At 47.6% G+C, this 18,131-nt stretch overlaps 1 protein-coding gene across 2 annotated transcripts in view; it reads right to left on the bottom strand.

The window, feature by feature from the left end:
- The window catches only part of LOC310742406 (CD209 antigen-like protein 2), a 29,287-nt gene extending 21,199 nt beyond the window's left edge, over window positions 1–8,088 (bottom strand). The window contains exons 1-3 of one of the 2 annotated variants that reach the window (XM_083571893.1): window positions 7,989–8,088; window positions 7,439–7,541; window positions 5,865–5,984 (exon numbers count right to left, since the gene is read on the bottom strand). In XM_083571893.1, the coding sequence (XP_083428019.1) occupies window positions 5,865–5,955 (91 nt within the window). In that variant the 5' untranslated portion in view covers window positions 5,956–5,984; window positions 7,439–7,541; window positions 7,989–8,088. The remainder of the gene's footprint in view (window positions 1–5,864; window positions 5,985–7,438; window positions 7,542–7,988) is intronic. The other variant, XM_083571892.1, reaches the window with a different exon arrangement.
- Window positions 8,089–18,131: the final 10,043 nt, after the last annotated feature.

Here is an 18,131-nt window from a genome sequence, read left to right as displayed (position 1 = left end):
ATTTTCCCCCCACTTAGGATTGTACTCAACACTCCTTGTGAACTTTATGGATTTAGAGTTAGTCATCCATACCCTGTATGCACCTTTTTCGTACCCCATGAACAAACCATGTGCCCCACGCTTCCCAAGCTTGTTGCTCTGTGGGGTGTGTACCCACATGTCAGAACCAAAGATTCTCAAGTGCTTGGTGTTAGGTTTCTTACCAAACATTTTCTCATAGGGAGTGCAGCCAATAGGTGATGACAGTCTGCGATTAAAAGTGTAAACAAAATTCGCCAAAGCCTCCCCCCAAAACTTCTCAGGGAGGTTGGCATCATGCAACAAGGTTTTTATTCCTTGCAGCAACGTTTGATTTGCTCTCTCCGCAAGCCCATTCATCCATGGCGATCTAGGCGTTGACAAGTCATGCTGGATTCCCTTCTCAGTCAGGAAAGCTTCAAACTGCTGAGAAGTGAACTCCCCGCCTCGATCAGTAAACAGACAGCCGATATGTTTACCGTGAGCATTCTCCAACCAAGCACAGAATGCCTTGAACCTAGGAAATGCTTGCGATTTCTGCTCGAGCATAAACACATGAATGTACCTGGAAAAAGAATCAATTAGAACCATGAAGTACCTTGCTCCTCCCAAAGAGGGCGCTAGAGGACCCACCAGGTCTGCGTGAACTAGCTGGTAGGGTTTGGAAGCCTGCCTGCTAGACTCCTTGCCTTTTGGAGCAACCTTCACCTTGTTCTCTGCACAAGATACACATTTCATGTGAAATTTACAGGGTTTGATGTCCAAACCTTCAACCAACCCAGGCATCTTGGCTAGCACTTGCCAAGATAAGTGACAAAATCTTCTATGTGCATCATGAATACATCCTGCATGAAGAACCTTGTTAGTTTGTGCAACACAACAAGTATCAGCATTAGATATAACAGCATTGTCATCATAAGTTAGACAGAACAAACCATCCATCAACTTTGCATGCCACATGTCCTCTTTGCCTTTTCTGATGACACAGACAGTCCTCTTGAAGGAAACCTCAAAACCACGCCCAGTCAGCTGTGGGACACTAATCAAATTGTCCGCAGCTCCTGGAACAAAAAGTACATTTCTGATGGTAGTGTGCAGACTTGCAAGTTTCACAGTCCCAACTCCTGCAATTTGCAAAGTCCTTCCATCAGCCAGGTGGATCTCTCCATCTTGAGGTGTGAAGGAGATAAACAGATGGCGGTCCTTCGCGAGATGGCGACTGGCCCCAGAGTCAATAACAAACCTGGCCTTTGCCTTCGAAGCAGATTTGCTGGCAAACAAAACCTTGTTTTCCACCAGCGTGGGCTTTTGCAGCTTGCCCCCCTGCTCCTGGCCATCAGACGTGCCTTTAGCCTTTGGTGGAGCTGTGCCAGCAAACATAGCCTTGTTTTCCACTGGCGTGGGCTTTTGCAACTTGCCCCCCCGCTCCTGGTCATCTGCAGGCTTTATCCTTTGTTTACATCTGGCCTTCCGGCCTCTGCAAAGGCTTTGACCTTGGTTCTCACGAGAAACAGAGCTCTCAGCAGCCGACTCTTTGGCTCCCTCTGGAGGCTGGAATGCTGCCTGGGATGATGTGGCAGTCTGCTCCCCCTGCAGCTTGCAACCGGTGCCCTCAGCATCCCTGCATTCACTAGCATTCTGGGAAACAGCCAGGACCTCCGATGCATTCAAACCCTGGGCTGGGGTGATTGGCAGGTGGGCCTTTTTCAAAGCATCCCACATGTCACGTGCCGTGAGATTTCCAGCAAGCGTCTTTATTTCCTCCAGAGAGACGGATAAGACTATTATATCAATGGCCTTCAAATTCTGGCCCTGCCATTTCTCTGTCCGAGGAACTGGAGTGGCTTCAGATACAGTATGCCAGACTCCAAACTGACACAGCAAACTCTCACACCATTCTACCCAGGTCTGATAATTGTGCCGATTTAACTTTGGGCACTCAGTGGCCTCCAAAGCTTGGAAAATCTCCATTCCAGCTTTTTACGTGAGCCGTTATGCCTTCAAAAATGGCTTATCTCGGCAGCCCATAAATCACGATGCCTCTGGCTCGGCTCCCAGGCCAATTAGTCTTTGCCGGACATCAAAGACGTATTCCGCGGCAAACAGAAAAGCCTCTGCTTTCGCTTTTCCAACATACCTTTCAGCAGTCTGTCGCTGTCTTACTCTCCTGCAAGTGCCGTGAATCTGGGCCTGAAACCTGTTGTTGGGATACTGCCAGGGAGATAAAGTCCATCTGAGCCCCCAAGCTCGGTGCCGGACGATCCATCGACCTCCCGTAGTCACGCAGTACCAGCAATTTAGCAACACTAAGCCTCAGGCTTAGTGCACACTCTAACAGCAGAATTCACACAGCAAAAGTTGCACAGCATGAGAGCAGAACAGCATATTTACAGTTTATTCAGCGTGGGTCAGAACATGAGAAGACATGACCGTCTGCTCCGACTGCTCAGGCAAAACAGCAGAAAACGAAAGGAACAGACAACATAAACATCCTGTGAGACAGGAAACGCGCAGGCTGTTATACAAACATCCTGCTCCCTTTTAAGGTGGAACGGAAATATCTAACATACAGGGCATAGCCCATAACTGGTTGTGCTCTTTTATCTCTGGTCGGGGACAGAGGGTGGCACTAGGGAGGGAAATGTCGTCGCGCCACTCCTTGGTGTGTGGAGTGCCGCAGGGCGCAATTCTCTCCCTGATGCTTTTTAACATCTTTATGCCCCTCCTTGCCCAGATTATCCGGAGCTTTGGGCTGGGCTGTCACCAATATGCTAATGACACTCAGCTCTATCTGCTGATGGATGGCCACACCGACTCGGCCCCGAACACACTGACCAGATGCATGGAAGCTGTGGCTGGATGGTTTCGTGGGAGCTGATTGAAACTAAATCCTTCGAAGACAGAGGTCCTATGGCTAGGTCAGGATGGCATGGGGATGAGGGACCAACTCCCTTCTCTTGCAGGGGCCCAATTAGTGCCATTGCCTTCCGTTAAGAGTTTGGGTGTAATCCTTAACGCCTCCCTTTCCATGGAGGCGCAAGTTACAGCAACAGCCAAGGCAACATTTTTCCACCTTCGCCGCATCAAGCAGTTGGTCCCTTACCTCTCCCGCCCCGACCTGGCCACAGTGATCCATGCGACGGTCATCTCCAGGCTTGACTACTGTAATTCGCTCTACGCGGGGCTGCCCTTGAAGCTGTCCCAGAAACTCCAGCGGGTACAGAATGCTGCAGCGAGGCTCCTCACGGGGTCTTTGCCATGGGAGCATATTCACCCAGTGCTTTTCAAGCTGCACTGGCTCCCGGTGGAGTACAGGGTCAGCTTTAAGGTGCTGCTTTTGACCTTTAAAGCCCTTCACGGCCTAGGACCCTCGTACCTATGGGACCGCCTCTCCTGGTATGCCCCACGGAGAGCCTCAAGGTCCATAAATAACAACACCCTAGTGGTCCCAGGCCCTAAGGAAGTTAGATTGGCTTCAACCAGAGCCAGGGCCTTTTCAACTCTGGCTCCGGCCTGGTGGAACGCTCTGCCTCATGAGACCAGGGCCCTGCAGGATCTGATTTCTTTCTGCAGGGCCTGTAAGACAGAGTTGTTCCGCCTGGCCTTTGGCTTGGAGCCAGTTGGATTCCCTCCCTCCCTCACTTTCTTTTTTCTTTTCCTTCTCCTCCTGCAATGAGGCTGAGACCCTATCTGCCTGCAGACTGTCTCACCAGAGTGGTGCATGCTCTGGTTATCTCCTGCTTGGACTACTGCAATGCACTCTACGTGGGGCTACCTTTGAAGGTGACTCGGAAACTACAACTAATCCAGAATGCAGCAGCTAGACTGGTGACTGGGGGCGGCCGCCGAGACCATATAACACCGGTCTTGAAAGACCTACATTGGCTCCCAGTACGTTTCCGAGCACAATTCAAAGTGTTGGTGCTGACCTTTAAAGCCCTAAATGGCCTCGGTCCAGTATACGTGAAGGAGCGTCTCCACCCCCATCATTCTGCCCGGACGCTGAGGTCCAGCGCCGAGGGCCTTCTGGCGGTTCCCTCATTGCGAGAAGCAAAGCTACAGGGAACCAGGCAGAGGGCCTTCTCGGTAGTGGCGCCCGCCCTGTGGAACGCCCTTCCAGCAGATGTCAAAGCGATAAACAACTACCTGACATTCAGAAGACATCTTAAGGCAGCCCTGTTCAGGGAAGTTTTTAACGTGTGATATTTTACTGTATTTTTGGTTTCTATGGAAGCCGCCCAGAGTGGCTGGGGAGGCCCAGCCAGATGGGCGGGGTATAAATAATAAATTATTATTATTATTATTATTATTATTCAGAACCTGAACTTTTCCTTTAGGCTCTTTTTGAGAAGGTGCTTTGCCGGAGCCCCATTGTTCGATCCTCACGGCAATCAGGCTGCTCAGAGCGAGCAGTCTCTGTCATCCTCCATTATCCATATCCAGCAGGATGTTCTGGAGGAAACTTTTCTGATAACTAGCAAATAAAAATGCTAGTAGAATTAAAGTAAATTCAGCAGTATATAATTAAGTTGGGAGAAAGTAGGAAATAAATTATATGGAGTAAGCTATACTTAAATGGAGTAACTTATATGGAGTAATTAGAATATGCAGTAGTAGGAGGTTAATAATTAGAAGGAACCCTGGAAGGGGGGAAAGGAAGTTGAAGAATAAATGTATTTGGGTGTTTTCTTTTTGTAAATGTGGAAATTTGTATAAGTGTGGCATAGGGCAGGGAGGAGGAGGCAGAGCAAAGAAGGCGATTTTTGCCCTCGCTCGTCCCAGCCCCTTCCCGGCTGCCAGGATACCAGACAGAGGCTGGGAGGAGTGAAGGCACTTGTCCCAGGCCCCTCTCGACTCCTGGATTGCCAGGTGGAGTTTGGGAGGAGAGAAGGTGAAGATCTCCTCGCTTGTCCCAGCCTCCTCTTGACTCTTGGTCTTCTGGGCAGGGGTGGGGCACACAAAGGGTGCCCATCGATGGTTGGGGATGTGAGCCCCTCAATATTGCAGCTTGTTTGGACCTCTGCCTCAACATGTTTACATGGCTGAAGCCCCTTGAACCTCCTATACCCAATGCCCCTGGACAAGATACTCCCTCTGTACATATAATTCTGTTAGGTTTCAGTTATGCCACTGTGCAGTTCTTGGAGTCACAAGACTCTGTTGACATTCCAGACTGTTGGAAGTCTCACGGGAGACGGATGTTGATGTTACTGGTTTCCTGTTTCTTTGACCTTTCCTTTTTTTCTGTCTCTCATGGAGAGCAGACACATATTCTTTTCTGTCTTGCGTAGTTAGAAATAAAGTAGCAATGTAGCATATATTTCTGGCTGCTTCTGCTGCTGTCTGGGTACTCTGTGCAATGGAGTGCATGCCTGAAGTCTCATTCAAAGGCTTAGGTCGTTAATCACCATCAGAGGAGAGCCTGGATGGGTTCCGAAGATACGTTGGAGGAGCAACCATCACAGCTGGGTCGTATGGGGCTCCAACAAATTCCACATACAGAAGCTTTACTGGGCTGGCCATGGGCTCTGTTTTGATGCTGCTGATGGGGCAGCAGGCTAACTGAGGAGGTGCAGTGCAGCTTGTGTGGTCTTCATATCTCTACCCACCCCAGCACCTGCTACCTGAGTCAACTGCCTCATTCTGCCTAATGGTAGAGCCATTCTGGACTGCACACAGTAAAGGATCACCACAGCCAGCAGCCAAGAGTGGGCTGAATCCTGGGGTTTCTATGGCACAACATGTCTGGTTCCACTTTCTACCTGTCTCCCCATCAACTTCCCTTTCCCGTGCATTCCTCTGCTTTAAGAGACACCTCATCCCATATGACTGTGCTGTATACAGACCACCAGTTCCTGGTTGTTCTGCTCCTTCTGGAGCTGCAGCCTTTGCAGGCGCTGCTGGCTTTGCGGGCTTTGCGGGCGCTGGCTTCCCCATCCTCTCAGTCTTGTATGTGAAACAACAAGCTAGAATGAGACAACAACAAATGGAGATTAAGACTATGAGCACGTTAGGTACAGAGCGGTGACTGTCAGTCGGGTCGGGACTGCTGATTCTCTTAGATCTGTCAGCAGCCTTCAACATGGTCGATCATGAACTTTTGAACCACTGCCTTGCCGACATGGGGATTCAGGGCACAGTCCAACAATGGCTGTGTTACTTTATCTCAGGTCGGGTACAGAGGGTGGCACTAGGGAGGGTGTTGTGGAGTCCCACAGGGCGCAATCCTTTCCCCAATGCTTTTCAATATCTTTATGTGCCCCCTTGCCTAGATTGTCCGGACTTTGGGCTGGGTTGTCATCAATATGTTGATGACACCCAGCTTTATCTTTTGATGGACGGCTGCCCTGAATCAGCCCCGGACACACTGACCAGATGCTTGGAAGCTGTGGCTGGATGGCTGCGTGGGAGCCGGTTGAAGTTAAATCCTTTCAAGACAGAGGTCCTCTGGCTGGGTTGGGACGACATGGGGTTGGGGAGCCAACTCCCATCTTTTGCGGAAGCTCAGTGACTGCTAGTGCCTTCTGTCAAGAGCTTGGGTGTAACCTTCGATGCCTCCCTTTCCATGGAGGCGCAGGTTGCAGCCACAGCAAAGGTGGCATTTTTCCATCTCCGCCGTATTAAGCAGTTGGTCCCTTACTTTCTCGTCCTGATCAGGCCACAGTGATCCATGCGACGGTCACCTCCAGGCTTGATTATTGTAACTCGCTCTACGTGGGATTGCAGTACCGGCCCCAACTTGTTGGAATGCTCTGTCACAAGAGACTAGGGCCCTGCGGGACTTGACATCTTTCCACAGGGCCTACAAGACAGAGCTGTTCCACGTGGCCTTTGGTTTGGACTCAGTCTGACCCTTATGTTTCCCTCCCCTTATGGTTTTGATCTATGGGCTACTATTAAAGTGAGGCTGCATTTTATATTGTATTTTACCCTGGATTTTAAATTTGTGTCCCCCCCACCCTTATGTTTTTATTGTAATTTTACTGGTGCTAGCCGCCCTGAGCCCAGATCTGGCCGGGGAGGGCCGGGTATAAATAAAAAAATAGTAGTAGTAGTAGTAGTAGTAGTAGTAGTAGACAATCCAACATAAAGTTGTTGTTGAGTCCAATATAACTGAAATGTCTTCCATTTTCTTTTACTGGATCAATCTCAGTTTTAAACCAAAAGAGATGTTCCATATGGATTCCAAGACATTTTTAAAAATTGTTTTAGGTAATATACCACATTCTCATTTTGCAGCCTATCCCTCTCCCTTAACTCCTGGACATTTAGCTTACAGGACTCCAGTAAGATGTTCCCCATTTAATAGATAGTGTGGGACCTATGAGGTCTTCAGATGTTCCTGGGTGTCAACTCCCTCCATCACAGGGCCACATCTTCCCCAGCCTTAATAGAAGGTATATTCATTTAATTATATAACTACCTCCTGGTCATCAGAAAAGATGGAGTACTAGATCTGGTCTCAGTTGGACGCATATAGATCCAATTGAATCTAACAAGACTTTGGAGATCATGTGTTGGTCCTGGAAAAGAAGCAGAGGGAAACTGTTACACAGGCTCTCCAGGTGTGTCATTTTGTGTGTTTTTTGCAAAGACGCAGCCTGACATCTGATGCTGTGGCTTCAAGAAAGAATAGAACTGTTGTCTAATCCCATTTCAAAGCCATCTGATCTAGCAGCCCTTGATATGCTAGGAAATGAGTTTTTTCAAGAACTGTATTTTCTGGATCATGATCTGGATCTGGATTTGCAGAGCAGGGCACCTGTACACAGCCCTAGAATATACCACCACTCAGTTTCATTGGATGACCCTGGATTCTAGTATTCAAAAGAGAAAAACTATCTGAAGTTTTATAAACCTGCTTATCATTTTCCCTCTTAGTGACCTTTTGGCCCTGGAATGAGACCCTGCAAATATCATAGCTTGTAAGGAAAGTAGTCCACTCATCAGACTTATTTCTGTTTGGATACCTTGGTGTTGTCATGGAACAATCTTTTCTCTCCTTTAATTTCTTCTTAAGGTTGTTTCATCCTCCCACTGGCTAAGAACCACCTCCCTTGTGATGTCAGGCATTCCAGAACTCCTCCCCTTTAGGCTATACCATTTCCTGATTGGCTGCTCATCATATCCAATCAGCATGCCACATAAAGCATAAACCCAGAAAAATGTTTATTTCAGATCTTGTATACTACTTATTTTTCCCCAAAAGTTATTACTGTTTTATTTTTGAACCTTTAAAACCTTATCTAGAAGTACATCTAATGGTCATTGTTTTATTCCATTTTTGGAAGGTGTGTCTTTTTCTAATGCCTCTAATTGACCTACTGTGTTTGGTAGACACTCAAGCATTGCTGTATCCCAGTTTTTATTTTCTCATTTGTTCAGGGATATTTCTTTTCTTTTAATAATAATTTTTATTACTTTGCAATTACAATCCAATAATAGCCTCATTATAACAATACCAATTTATAATGAAATTATTAATACCAATCGTTCAAATACCTAATTATATAATTTATATAAAATGGCCCCCGTGTGCTAGAATTTGTCATGGACAGGACTTCCCACAGTCAAGATGAGCAGTCCGCGTGGGTGAGGGGGCAGTCAGTCAAAAGAGGCAGAGAAAGACTTGCATTTTCCACAGCCATCCGAAAACATTGGGCTAAAACGCCCCTTCTCAGGAGAAGAGAATGTATCTTATCAGCGCAGTGAGAGCGGCCTAGATGAAGGTCAACTCTCTGAGGAGCAGCCGCTAGTGTGCGCGGCTCCGAGGTTAATGACTGTATGCAATAAATCTTCTTGTAATTACAACCACTACATGCTGATTACCTAAGCCAGTGTGCTGTAGTGGTTAAGAGCGGTAGACTCCTAATCTGGTGAACCAGGTTTGCGTCTCCGCTCCTCCACATGCAGCTGCTGGGTGACCTTGGGTTAGTCACACTTCTTTGAAGTCTCTCAGCCCCACTCACCTCACAGAGTGTTTGTTGTGGGGAGGAAGGGAAAGGAGAATGTTAGCCGCTTTGAGACTCCTTCGGGTAGTGATAAAGTGCGATATCAAATCCAAACTCTTCTCTTCTAAGCCGGCAGTCTGCCAGATCTTGACAGAATTCATGGATTGATTATTTGTTTTATTTCTGCAATATTAATAACTTCTAGTTGTGTTGACACAGTAAATGATTTATAAAAGGATAAGTGAGCAACTCAAACTATATATTTGTTCTTCCTGTGTGTGGCAATTATTCCGTCTCATGTAAGAATCTATACACAAAGCTTTAAAAATATTCATTGAACGGACTTCCGGTCAGCGCCAGCAACCGTAATGGCGGATTTCCTCTAAACTCCGGAGGAAATCGGCTTCGTGGAGCTGGGGTTCTACCGCTACGGTGAAGCGGGGACCCGAAAAAAATCACAGATGGGGAACCTGTGAACTGAAGGCTCGGCGGGCTCCATTTGCGCTCCCCCCCGCTGCAAAGGAGCCTTTTTAAAGGCTCCGGAACGGACCGGGGGTGAGGGGTGCGGAGCTGAGAGCTGTCTACCCGTCTCCACGAAGTGAAGCCGCACAGCCAGGGTTGGAGAGCGCTGATTTCTTTTCTGGCTAATTGGACTCGAAAACAACTACCCGTGAGTAGGAATTTGACATATATTGGGAAGAAAACTATTAAAGAATTCAGCCGAAACGGGAAAGGTAAAAACAGGAAGTCTGCCTTCCCGGACTGTTAACAGATCAAAGTAAAGAGACTGTAAAGCTGGGACTTAGAAAGATGAGTTCTTGGGAGGATTAAAATCCAGCATCTGAAGAGGAAAACTACCCCACTGTTAGCAGGAACAGTGGGGAGATATTTGAAAGACTTTTGACCTGCAAGGAAAGGAAATTTTAAAATACATCTGCTGACTTTAAAACCTGGGAATGGACTGCCTATGATAGGGAAGCCGATCAGAGGGAACTGTCAATCGGAGAGTGGAAATAAAAGCAAAGCTCTGCAAAGGATACAGTGTGGAAATATCTGGGAAAGGAAAGTAACATTTTGGGACTAAAAATTTGATACTAAGATACTGGGACTTTATTAGAATATCATTCGTTATAAAGTTGCAATAAGAAGTTGGATTTGTGACCCCTAGAGGCAACTATGTTGCAATGACATTCTAGACAACAAGTACTGCTGTGGGAAAATTTCTACTTTACCTAAACAAACTCTCCAAGCGTGTGACTGACCTTGGGAGTGTATGTGAGTGTTATGGTAGATAAAGCAGAGTTGACACAGGAAAAAACTACCAGGTCTGGAAGACAATACAAAGTTGACACTACAAGAAGGCCTTCAACAGGGGGTGTAGTGGGCACAGCAGGAGCTGCTGCCCCACAGGCAAAATTAAAGGTTATGTCAACTGATGAACTGTTGGCCCAAGCATTGGGTAAAATTGATGCATCTTTGGAGAAGTTGGCCAACAGGGTCGAGGAGACAAATAAACAAGTAGCAGAGGCTTGCGCAAAAATTGAAGCGAATACCGCAAGCATTAATTTGAATACTTCAAGTATCAATGAACTAGGGAAAAAGGTGAACTCCAATACACAGTCTATTGAAAAATTATTGGAAGAATCAGCTTCAACTAGAAAATTGGCTGAAGAGGCCAAGGAAATTGCAACTGCTGTTCAGGAACAGATTCCACCGGTACATAAGAAGTTTGAAGAGTATGATTTGACGCTGTCCATGATAGACCTTGAAAGAAAAGCGAGAAATCTAAGAATAAGAGGCGTGCCGGAAAGTGAGAAAGAGAACTTGGCAGAATTCCTCACAAAAGAATTGTCACAATTTTGGCAGAAGGACCTGGGGGAGGAAGAATTTACTATTGTGAGTGCTTTTAGACTTGGTAGAAGACAAGGAAAGAATAAAGCAAGAGACTGTTTGATAACTTTGAAAACAAAGGAAGAAAGGGATAAAATATTGAATCTACATTATCAAAGAACCCTGGAAATTGAGGATACCTTTGTGGAAATCTTCAAAGACATACCTAAACACATTTTGGAGGTAAGGGCCTACTACAGAGATCTGGTTGCCTTGCTGAGGAAAAACAAAATAATTTTCAGGTGGGAATTCCCCCAAGGCCTATCTTTTAAATATAGAGGAAAGAAAATAAGAATAAGGACAGTAAATGACAAGGACAAGTTTTTGAAAGATCACGAAGAGGACCTACAGAAGGAAGTGGATTCTGCTGAGGATGTATTGATGCCAGGACAAGGACTTTTGGAGATTGCAAATTTGATATCTGGACGCTCCGGCCCAAGGAGAGATAAGCCACCGACAGAAGAAGAACAACAACTTGGTGCAGTAGGAGGGAAAACTAACTAACTAATCATGTCTCTGCAACTTTTAAGTTGGAATTGTAATGGACTTAATTCCCCTAGAAAGAGAAAAGAGATCTTTCATATATTAAAGAAAGAACATTTGGACTTGATTTGTTTACAAGAGACTCATGTTATCAGGCTACACAGGAAAATACTTGTTAATAAAAGATTAGGGCAAGAATTTATTTTGTCTGATAAAGTTAAAAAAGAGGAGTGGTGATTTACGCAAAGGAGAAACTTCTACCGAAATTTATCCTCAAAGATGAAGAAGGAAGATATTTGGCTATTGAAATTCAGTTTCAAGGGGAGAAATTTTTGATAGTAGGTGTGTATGCACCAAATGAGGGGAAGTCGGAATTCTTCAAGAAGTTGCATGAGACTTTGATGGACTTTATGGACTACAATATAATCTTGATGGGAGATATGAATGGAGTTGTATCTACCAATATGGACAAGGCGCAAAAACAGGTAGTCACCAAAGATGGTAGACTACCAAAAACTTTCTTTGAAATGACTGATAATATGGACTTGATCGATATTTGGAGAACTAAGAACCCCTTGGAGAGAGAGGGAACATTCTTCTCTGAAGCCAAGATGACATGGACCAGGATTGACCAAATTTGGATTACTAGAGGAATGGCACCAAAGATAAAAAAAGTGGAGATCTGCCCTAAAACTTGCTCTGACCATAATGCTGTAAAGATGGAGTTGAAGCAAACAACAACCGGCACCTTCAGATGGAGGATGAATGACACCTTATTTAGAGATGAAGAAGTATACAACAAGGCCCAAAAGACTCTAAGAGACTATTTTGAATTAAATTTGCCAACAAATGTGGAAAAAAGAGTAATCTGGGATGCAAGTAAAGCTGTGATGAGAGGGTTTCTGATACAACAGAATGCATTAAAAAAAGAGAAGGCAAAATGAGAAAAAAGATAAAATTTTGGAGAAAATTAAAGAAGGTGAGAAAAAATTGAGAGCCAAGCCGAAGTCACAAGAGATTCTGAGAGAAATAAAGATCTACCAAACACAATACATGGAATTGATGAATCAGGAAATAGAATGGAAAATTAAACAAATGAGATAGAAGACATTTGAATCGGCGGACAAATGTGGGAAATTATTGGCTTGGCAACTGAAAAAAAGACAAAAATTAAATACAATTACAAACCTGGAAGTAGAAGGAAAAGACATAAACAATCCTGTGATGGGATGTTGAGCTGCTTGTGCGTAAAGTTCCTAATCCCTCAGTGTTTGGCTAAGTCCACAAACCACTGTCTGTTACGGAGCCCCATAAACATGGCTCCGTCAGTCGCTGGCAGAATCCGACAGTGGGCGTTTACGGAATTTCTTCCAGCATAAAAGCTCCTTAACGGAAACACGTCTTCTGGACTCTCTGCGTGACAGTTTCCGGCGAGGAGTGGGTGTCCCTATAGGAGGTCCTGAAACCTCCTCGCTGTTCTCGCTGGAATTGTCTCTGAGTCCTCCTTCCGACTCACTATCCCTTGGAACTGCCTCTCTCCCCCTGCTGGTTCCCTCATCAGCTGACAAGTCTCTGCCAGCCTCTGTGAGCCTCTTCCTCTCCAGTTCTCCCGATGGCAGTTCCCTGACATCCACCTCCCCTCCAGGGCCCCCTTCACCCCCTCCCCTCCCTTCCTCTGCGGGAGGCGAGGGAGCAAAACCCCTGAAAGAACTTCCCTCATCTTCCGAAGTCTCGAACATTTTCCTCCACCGGTTGCTGTTTCGGGTTTCTGAGTACTCATCCTCATCGGAATCTACTCCTTCTTCCAACTCAGACCCCGTGAATCCTTCCAATTCCTCCTCCTCGTCGGTGGTGCCAAAGTACTCCCTCCGGAACCTCGCTACTGACTGAGGTTTCCTGGGGAACCTTTGATGGAACGCTTCAATCAAGACCTCGTCATTGACTTCCTCTGCCGTTACCCAGGTGTTTTCTGACTCCGGTTCCCCTTCCCACGCTACCAAATACTCCACCTGATGACCCTTCCACCTGGAGTCGAGGATTTCCGCCACATGGTTGCTGCTTTCCCTCTCTTCTAAGACTGGTCCCCGTGGGAAAACCCCTTCATTTCCCCCCCTATACGGTGACAGCAATGACCTGTGGAATACTGGGTGCAGTTTCATGTGGTTAGGTAACCGGAGTCTGAAAGCCACTGGGTTAACCTGTTGAATGACCTCAAATGGTCCCAATCTTTGGGGTCTCAATTTCTTACAACCCCCCTTGAACGGCAATCCTTGGGTTGACAGCCACACCTGATCCCCCATCCTTATGGTTTCACCTTCCCTTCTGTTCTTGTCTGCCTGCTTCTTATATTGTTCCTTGGCCCTTTCTAAGTTGAGTTGGAGTTGACGATGGATCGCTTCCATTTCTTCTACAAACTGTTCGGCGGCTGGGACGCTCCATCTCTCCCCTCCTCCCCCTGGAAATGCCCTGGAGTGGCACCCATAATTAGCCAAAAAGGGGCTCATCCCGGTGGACACATTCTCCGCATTATTGTAGGCAAATTCCGCCAGCGCCAACTTTTCCACCCAATCGTTCTCTCTGTCATTGACATAACACCTCAGGTATTGTTGGAGGATACCGTTTGCTCTTTCCGCCTGCCCGTTGGTTTCTGGGTGCCGGGCAGTCGAAAAATTGACCTCCACGTGCAGTAAGCTCATGAGCTTCCTCCAGAACCTGGACGTGAATTGTTTGCCCCGGTCTGAGATCAACCTCAAGGGGGCGCCATGCAGTCTAAAAATATGTTCTACAAACAATTTAGCTGTCTCTTCCACCGTGACTGCATGTGAGCACGCTACAAAGTGGCCCATCTTAGTTAACAGGTCTACTACGACCAGTATGGCGGTTTTCCCCTTGGATTTCGGCAGATCAGTCATAAAATCTATCGATACCGCCTCCCATGGCCTTTCTGGTGTGGGCAACGGTTCTAATAACCCCGCCGGCGCCCGCCTTTCCCCCTTGGCTCGCTGGCATTGGTCACACCCTCTTACATACTCCCTTACATCTTCCCTCACCCTGGGCCACCAAAATTCCCTAGTAACCAACCACATGGTTTTGTGTTGCCCAAAATGCCCTGCTGTGGGGCTGTCGTGCAGCTGTTTGAGTACTCTCCCTCTCAATTCCCCTTCGGGTATATATAGTGCCCCTTTGTAATACAATGCCCCGTTTCTTTCTTCAAAACCTCCGGAGTTTTCTCCCTCCCTCCTTAGACCTCGGAGTTTATTCTGGGCGTATTCATCATTCTGCGTCTCCTCTACCAGTTCCCTTTGCCCCACCAACGCCGCCCCACACACCCAGCGGTCCTCTGGGATGATATGTCTCTCTTCGGGTGCTCCCTCCCCCTCCAAATACTCTGGTTAGTGTGAGAGAGCGTATGCCCTGACGTTTTCTGGGCCTGGCACATAGCAAATTTCAAAATAAAATTTGGAGAACTCCTGTGCCCATCTCACTTGCCGTTGGTTGAGCACTCGTGCCGTTCTCCAGTACTCTAAATTCTTGTGGTCTGTGCATACTTGCACCTTGTGTTGTGCACCAATTAGTAAGTGTCTCCATTTCCGGAACGCTTCGTGAATGGCGAGTAGTTCTCGGTCATATACCGTGTAGTTCCTCTCGGATTTGTTTAACTTCCACGAGAAGAAGGCACACGGTCTCCACTCCGACTTATCCTTCCCCGGCTGAAGAAGCACCGCCCCCACCGCCCGGTCTGATGCGTCAGTTTCCACTCTCATGGGTTTTTGTAAATCCACATGCAGGAGCTGTTCTTCCGAAGCGAAGGCCTTTTTCAATTCTTCGAATGCTTGCTCCACTTCCGCCGTCCAAACAAACTTCTTCTTGCTGCTGAGACAGTCCGTGATGGGAGCCGTTAAGTGGGCAAAGTTCTTGATGAACTTCCGATAAAAGTTCCCAAACCCTAAGAATCTTTGCACATCTTTTTTTGTTTTCGGTGTCTTCCATTCCAGTACCGCTTGGACCTTGCCTGGATCCATGGCTAATCCCTTGTCTGTCAAGCGGTACCCCAGGAATTCCACCTCCTTGGTGTGAAACTGACACTTCTCTAATTTCACCCACAGTTGGTTTGCTTGCAGTCGGCTCAACACTTCTCTGACGTCCTTTACATGCTGCTCCTCATTCTCTGAATAGACTAATACGTCATCTAGGAAGGCCACACAATTCTTGTAGAGCAGAGGTCCCAGGACGTGGTTCATGAACGATTGAAAACATGCTGAGCCTGCTTGTAATCCAAAAGGCATAACGACATATTCGAAAGCCCCTAGAGGGGTGAACATTGTTGTCTTCCATTCATCCCCCTCCCTTATCCGTATCAGGTTGTATGCCCCCCTCAGGTCCAGTTTAGTGAAAATCTTTCCCTTCCTCACCCTGGTCAAAATGTCATCAATCCTGGGCATAGGGAAAGCCACTGGTTCCGACACGGCATTTAGGGCCCGGTAGTCCACGACCAATCTCGGTTTATCCGTGTTTTTTTTGTCCACAAAAAACACTGGGCTGCCCCCCACCGCTCTGGACTCTCTGATGAAACCTCTCTTCAGGTTTTTGTCAATAAACTCCCTCAACTCCTGCATTTCCCTGTCTGACATGGCATACAGCTTGCCCACAGGGAGCTGGGCTCCAGGGACTAGATTGATCTGGCAGTCAAAGGGTCTATGCGGTGGTAGTTTGTCTGCTTCCCTTTCGCTGAAGACATGGCTCAGGTCAGCGTATTGTTTGGGAACCTTTCTTTTGTCCGTTACTTCTGTTCCTACTAGAAAGGCTCTTGCCCCTTCTGGAGCCTTGCCCTCTTTGCAATGTTCTAGGCAATGTGCTGACCCAAAGGAGACCACTCTCTGATGCCAACCCACTAGCGGATCATGCAACGCTAGCCAGCTCATCCCCAAAATAATGGGAGCCCCTCCCAAGGTGGCCACATTGAACGCTATTCTTTCGGTGTGCCTGGCTACCCTCATTACCATTGGGACGGTCTGTAAGCTGACTTCTCCTCCCAACAGCTCTCTCCCATCGATCGTGGTCACCTGCAAGGGGTTGCTTAAAGGGATAGTCTGTATCTGGTGTTCTGCTGCAAACTCCTTGCTCATAAAATTACAGGAGCTGCCTGAGTCCAATAGCGCCCTTATCTTTAAGGGATGTCCGTTTGGCAGCTCTAGCAACACCTCTATCACTAGGGCTGGTCTCGGAGCACTTTTACTGCTCCTTCGCCTGACTGCTGTGCCCTGATGGTGGCAGTCAGGTGCTGGCTTTTACTTGGTCCTGCCCTTCCTCCTCCTTCCCCCCAACAGCTCCTGCCATCCCTTGCCATTCCTTTCTTTGTGGACAGACCCTGGCAAAATGACCTGGCTGCTGGCAGAGATAACATTTCTTGGGGCTCTTCCCCTCCTTCTTCCGCCCTTCACTGGGATTTGAAACTGCCCGCGCGCGCGCTGTTCCAACTTCCATCGGCTCTGCGGGCGGGAAAGTTGGCTCCGGAATCTCTGGAATGCGGAAATCCCTCCAACGCTCCCCTTTCCCTTCCCGCTTCTCCAAGGCTCTAGCCTCCTGGCGTGCTCCAATGGTCAGCGCTGATTTGGTCAGCTGGTCCATAGACTCCGCCCTGGGCGCCCGGGAAAGTTCATCTTTCACAGCCGAAGAAAGTCCCTCTTCAAAAAGCATTTGAATGGGTTCCGCTGACAGATCCCACCCCAATTTGTGTATCAGCATAGTAAACTCAGTCCAGTACTCACGGACAGATCGGCTCCCCTGTTTACAAGCCATCAACTGTCTGCGCACCACTCCCTGTTCAATCTCGCTGGAAAACATCAGGTCCATGGCGCGAAAAAACTTCCGTGCGTCTTTCAAGACTTCATCATGCCTTGCCATCAGGGGTCTAACCCAGTCTCTCGCCCCTCCTTCGAGATGGCTAACCACAAACCCCACTCGCGATTCCTCGTCAGGAAAGTCATCAAACTGCAGATTAAGAGCATACTGCATCTCTGTCCTAAAGGCTTGATAGTTCCTGGGATCCCCCCCCAAACTTCTGCACCAATCCTGGCATCTTTCTTCCTTGTGGGGGGGCCTTTGCCCTTTCTGCATCCTGAGCCCTCCTCTCATCGAGCCTCGCCGTTTGCAGCGCTAGCTGGACCTCCAACACCCGGTACCTTTCTTCCAGGCTTGGACCGGCTCCAGCTCCTCCTGCAGCTCCGGTTCCGGCTGGGTTGCTCATGATGCTTTCTCTGCACAAGCTGCTTTCAGGGACTGTCGGATTGCTGTGATGGGATGTTGAGCTGCTTGTGCGTAAAGTTCCTAATCCCTCAGTGTTTGGCTAAGTCCACAAACCACTGTCTGTAACGGAGCCCCATAAACATGGCTCCGTCAGTCGCTGGCAGAATCCGACAGTGGGCGTTTACGGAATTTCTTCTAGCATAAAAGCTCCTTAACGGAAACACGTCTTCTGGACTCTCTGCGTGACAGTTTCCGGCGAGGAGTGGGTGTCCCTATAGGAGGTCCTGAAACCTCCTCGCTGTTCTCGCTGGAATTGTCTCTGAGTCCTCCTTCTGACTCACTATCCCTTGGAACTGCCTCTCTCCCCCTGCTGGTTCCCTCATCAGCTGACAAGTCTCTGCCAGCCTCTGTGAGCCTCTTCCTCTCCAGTTCTCCCGATGGCAGTTCCCTGACAAATCCAAATGAGATTAGAAACTGTTTCCAGAAGTACTTCAAGCAATTATATGCACAAGGGCCACAGAATGAAAGGGACATTGATGGATT

This window comes from Podarcis filfolensis (assembly GCF_964270895.1).
Source record: "Podarcis filfolensis genome assembly, chromosome: 9".
In the NCBI taxonomy this organism is placed as follows: Eukaryota; Metazoa; Chordata; class Lepidosauria; order Squamata; family Lacertidae; genus Podarcis; species Podarcis filfolensis.
This window is presented reverse-complemented; position numbering and strand designations above follow the sequence as displayed.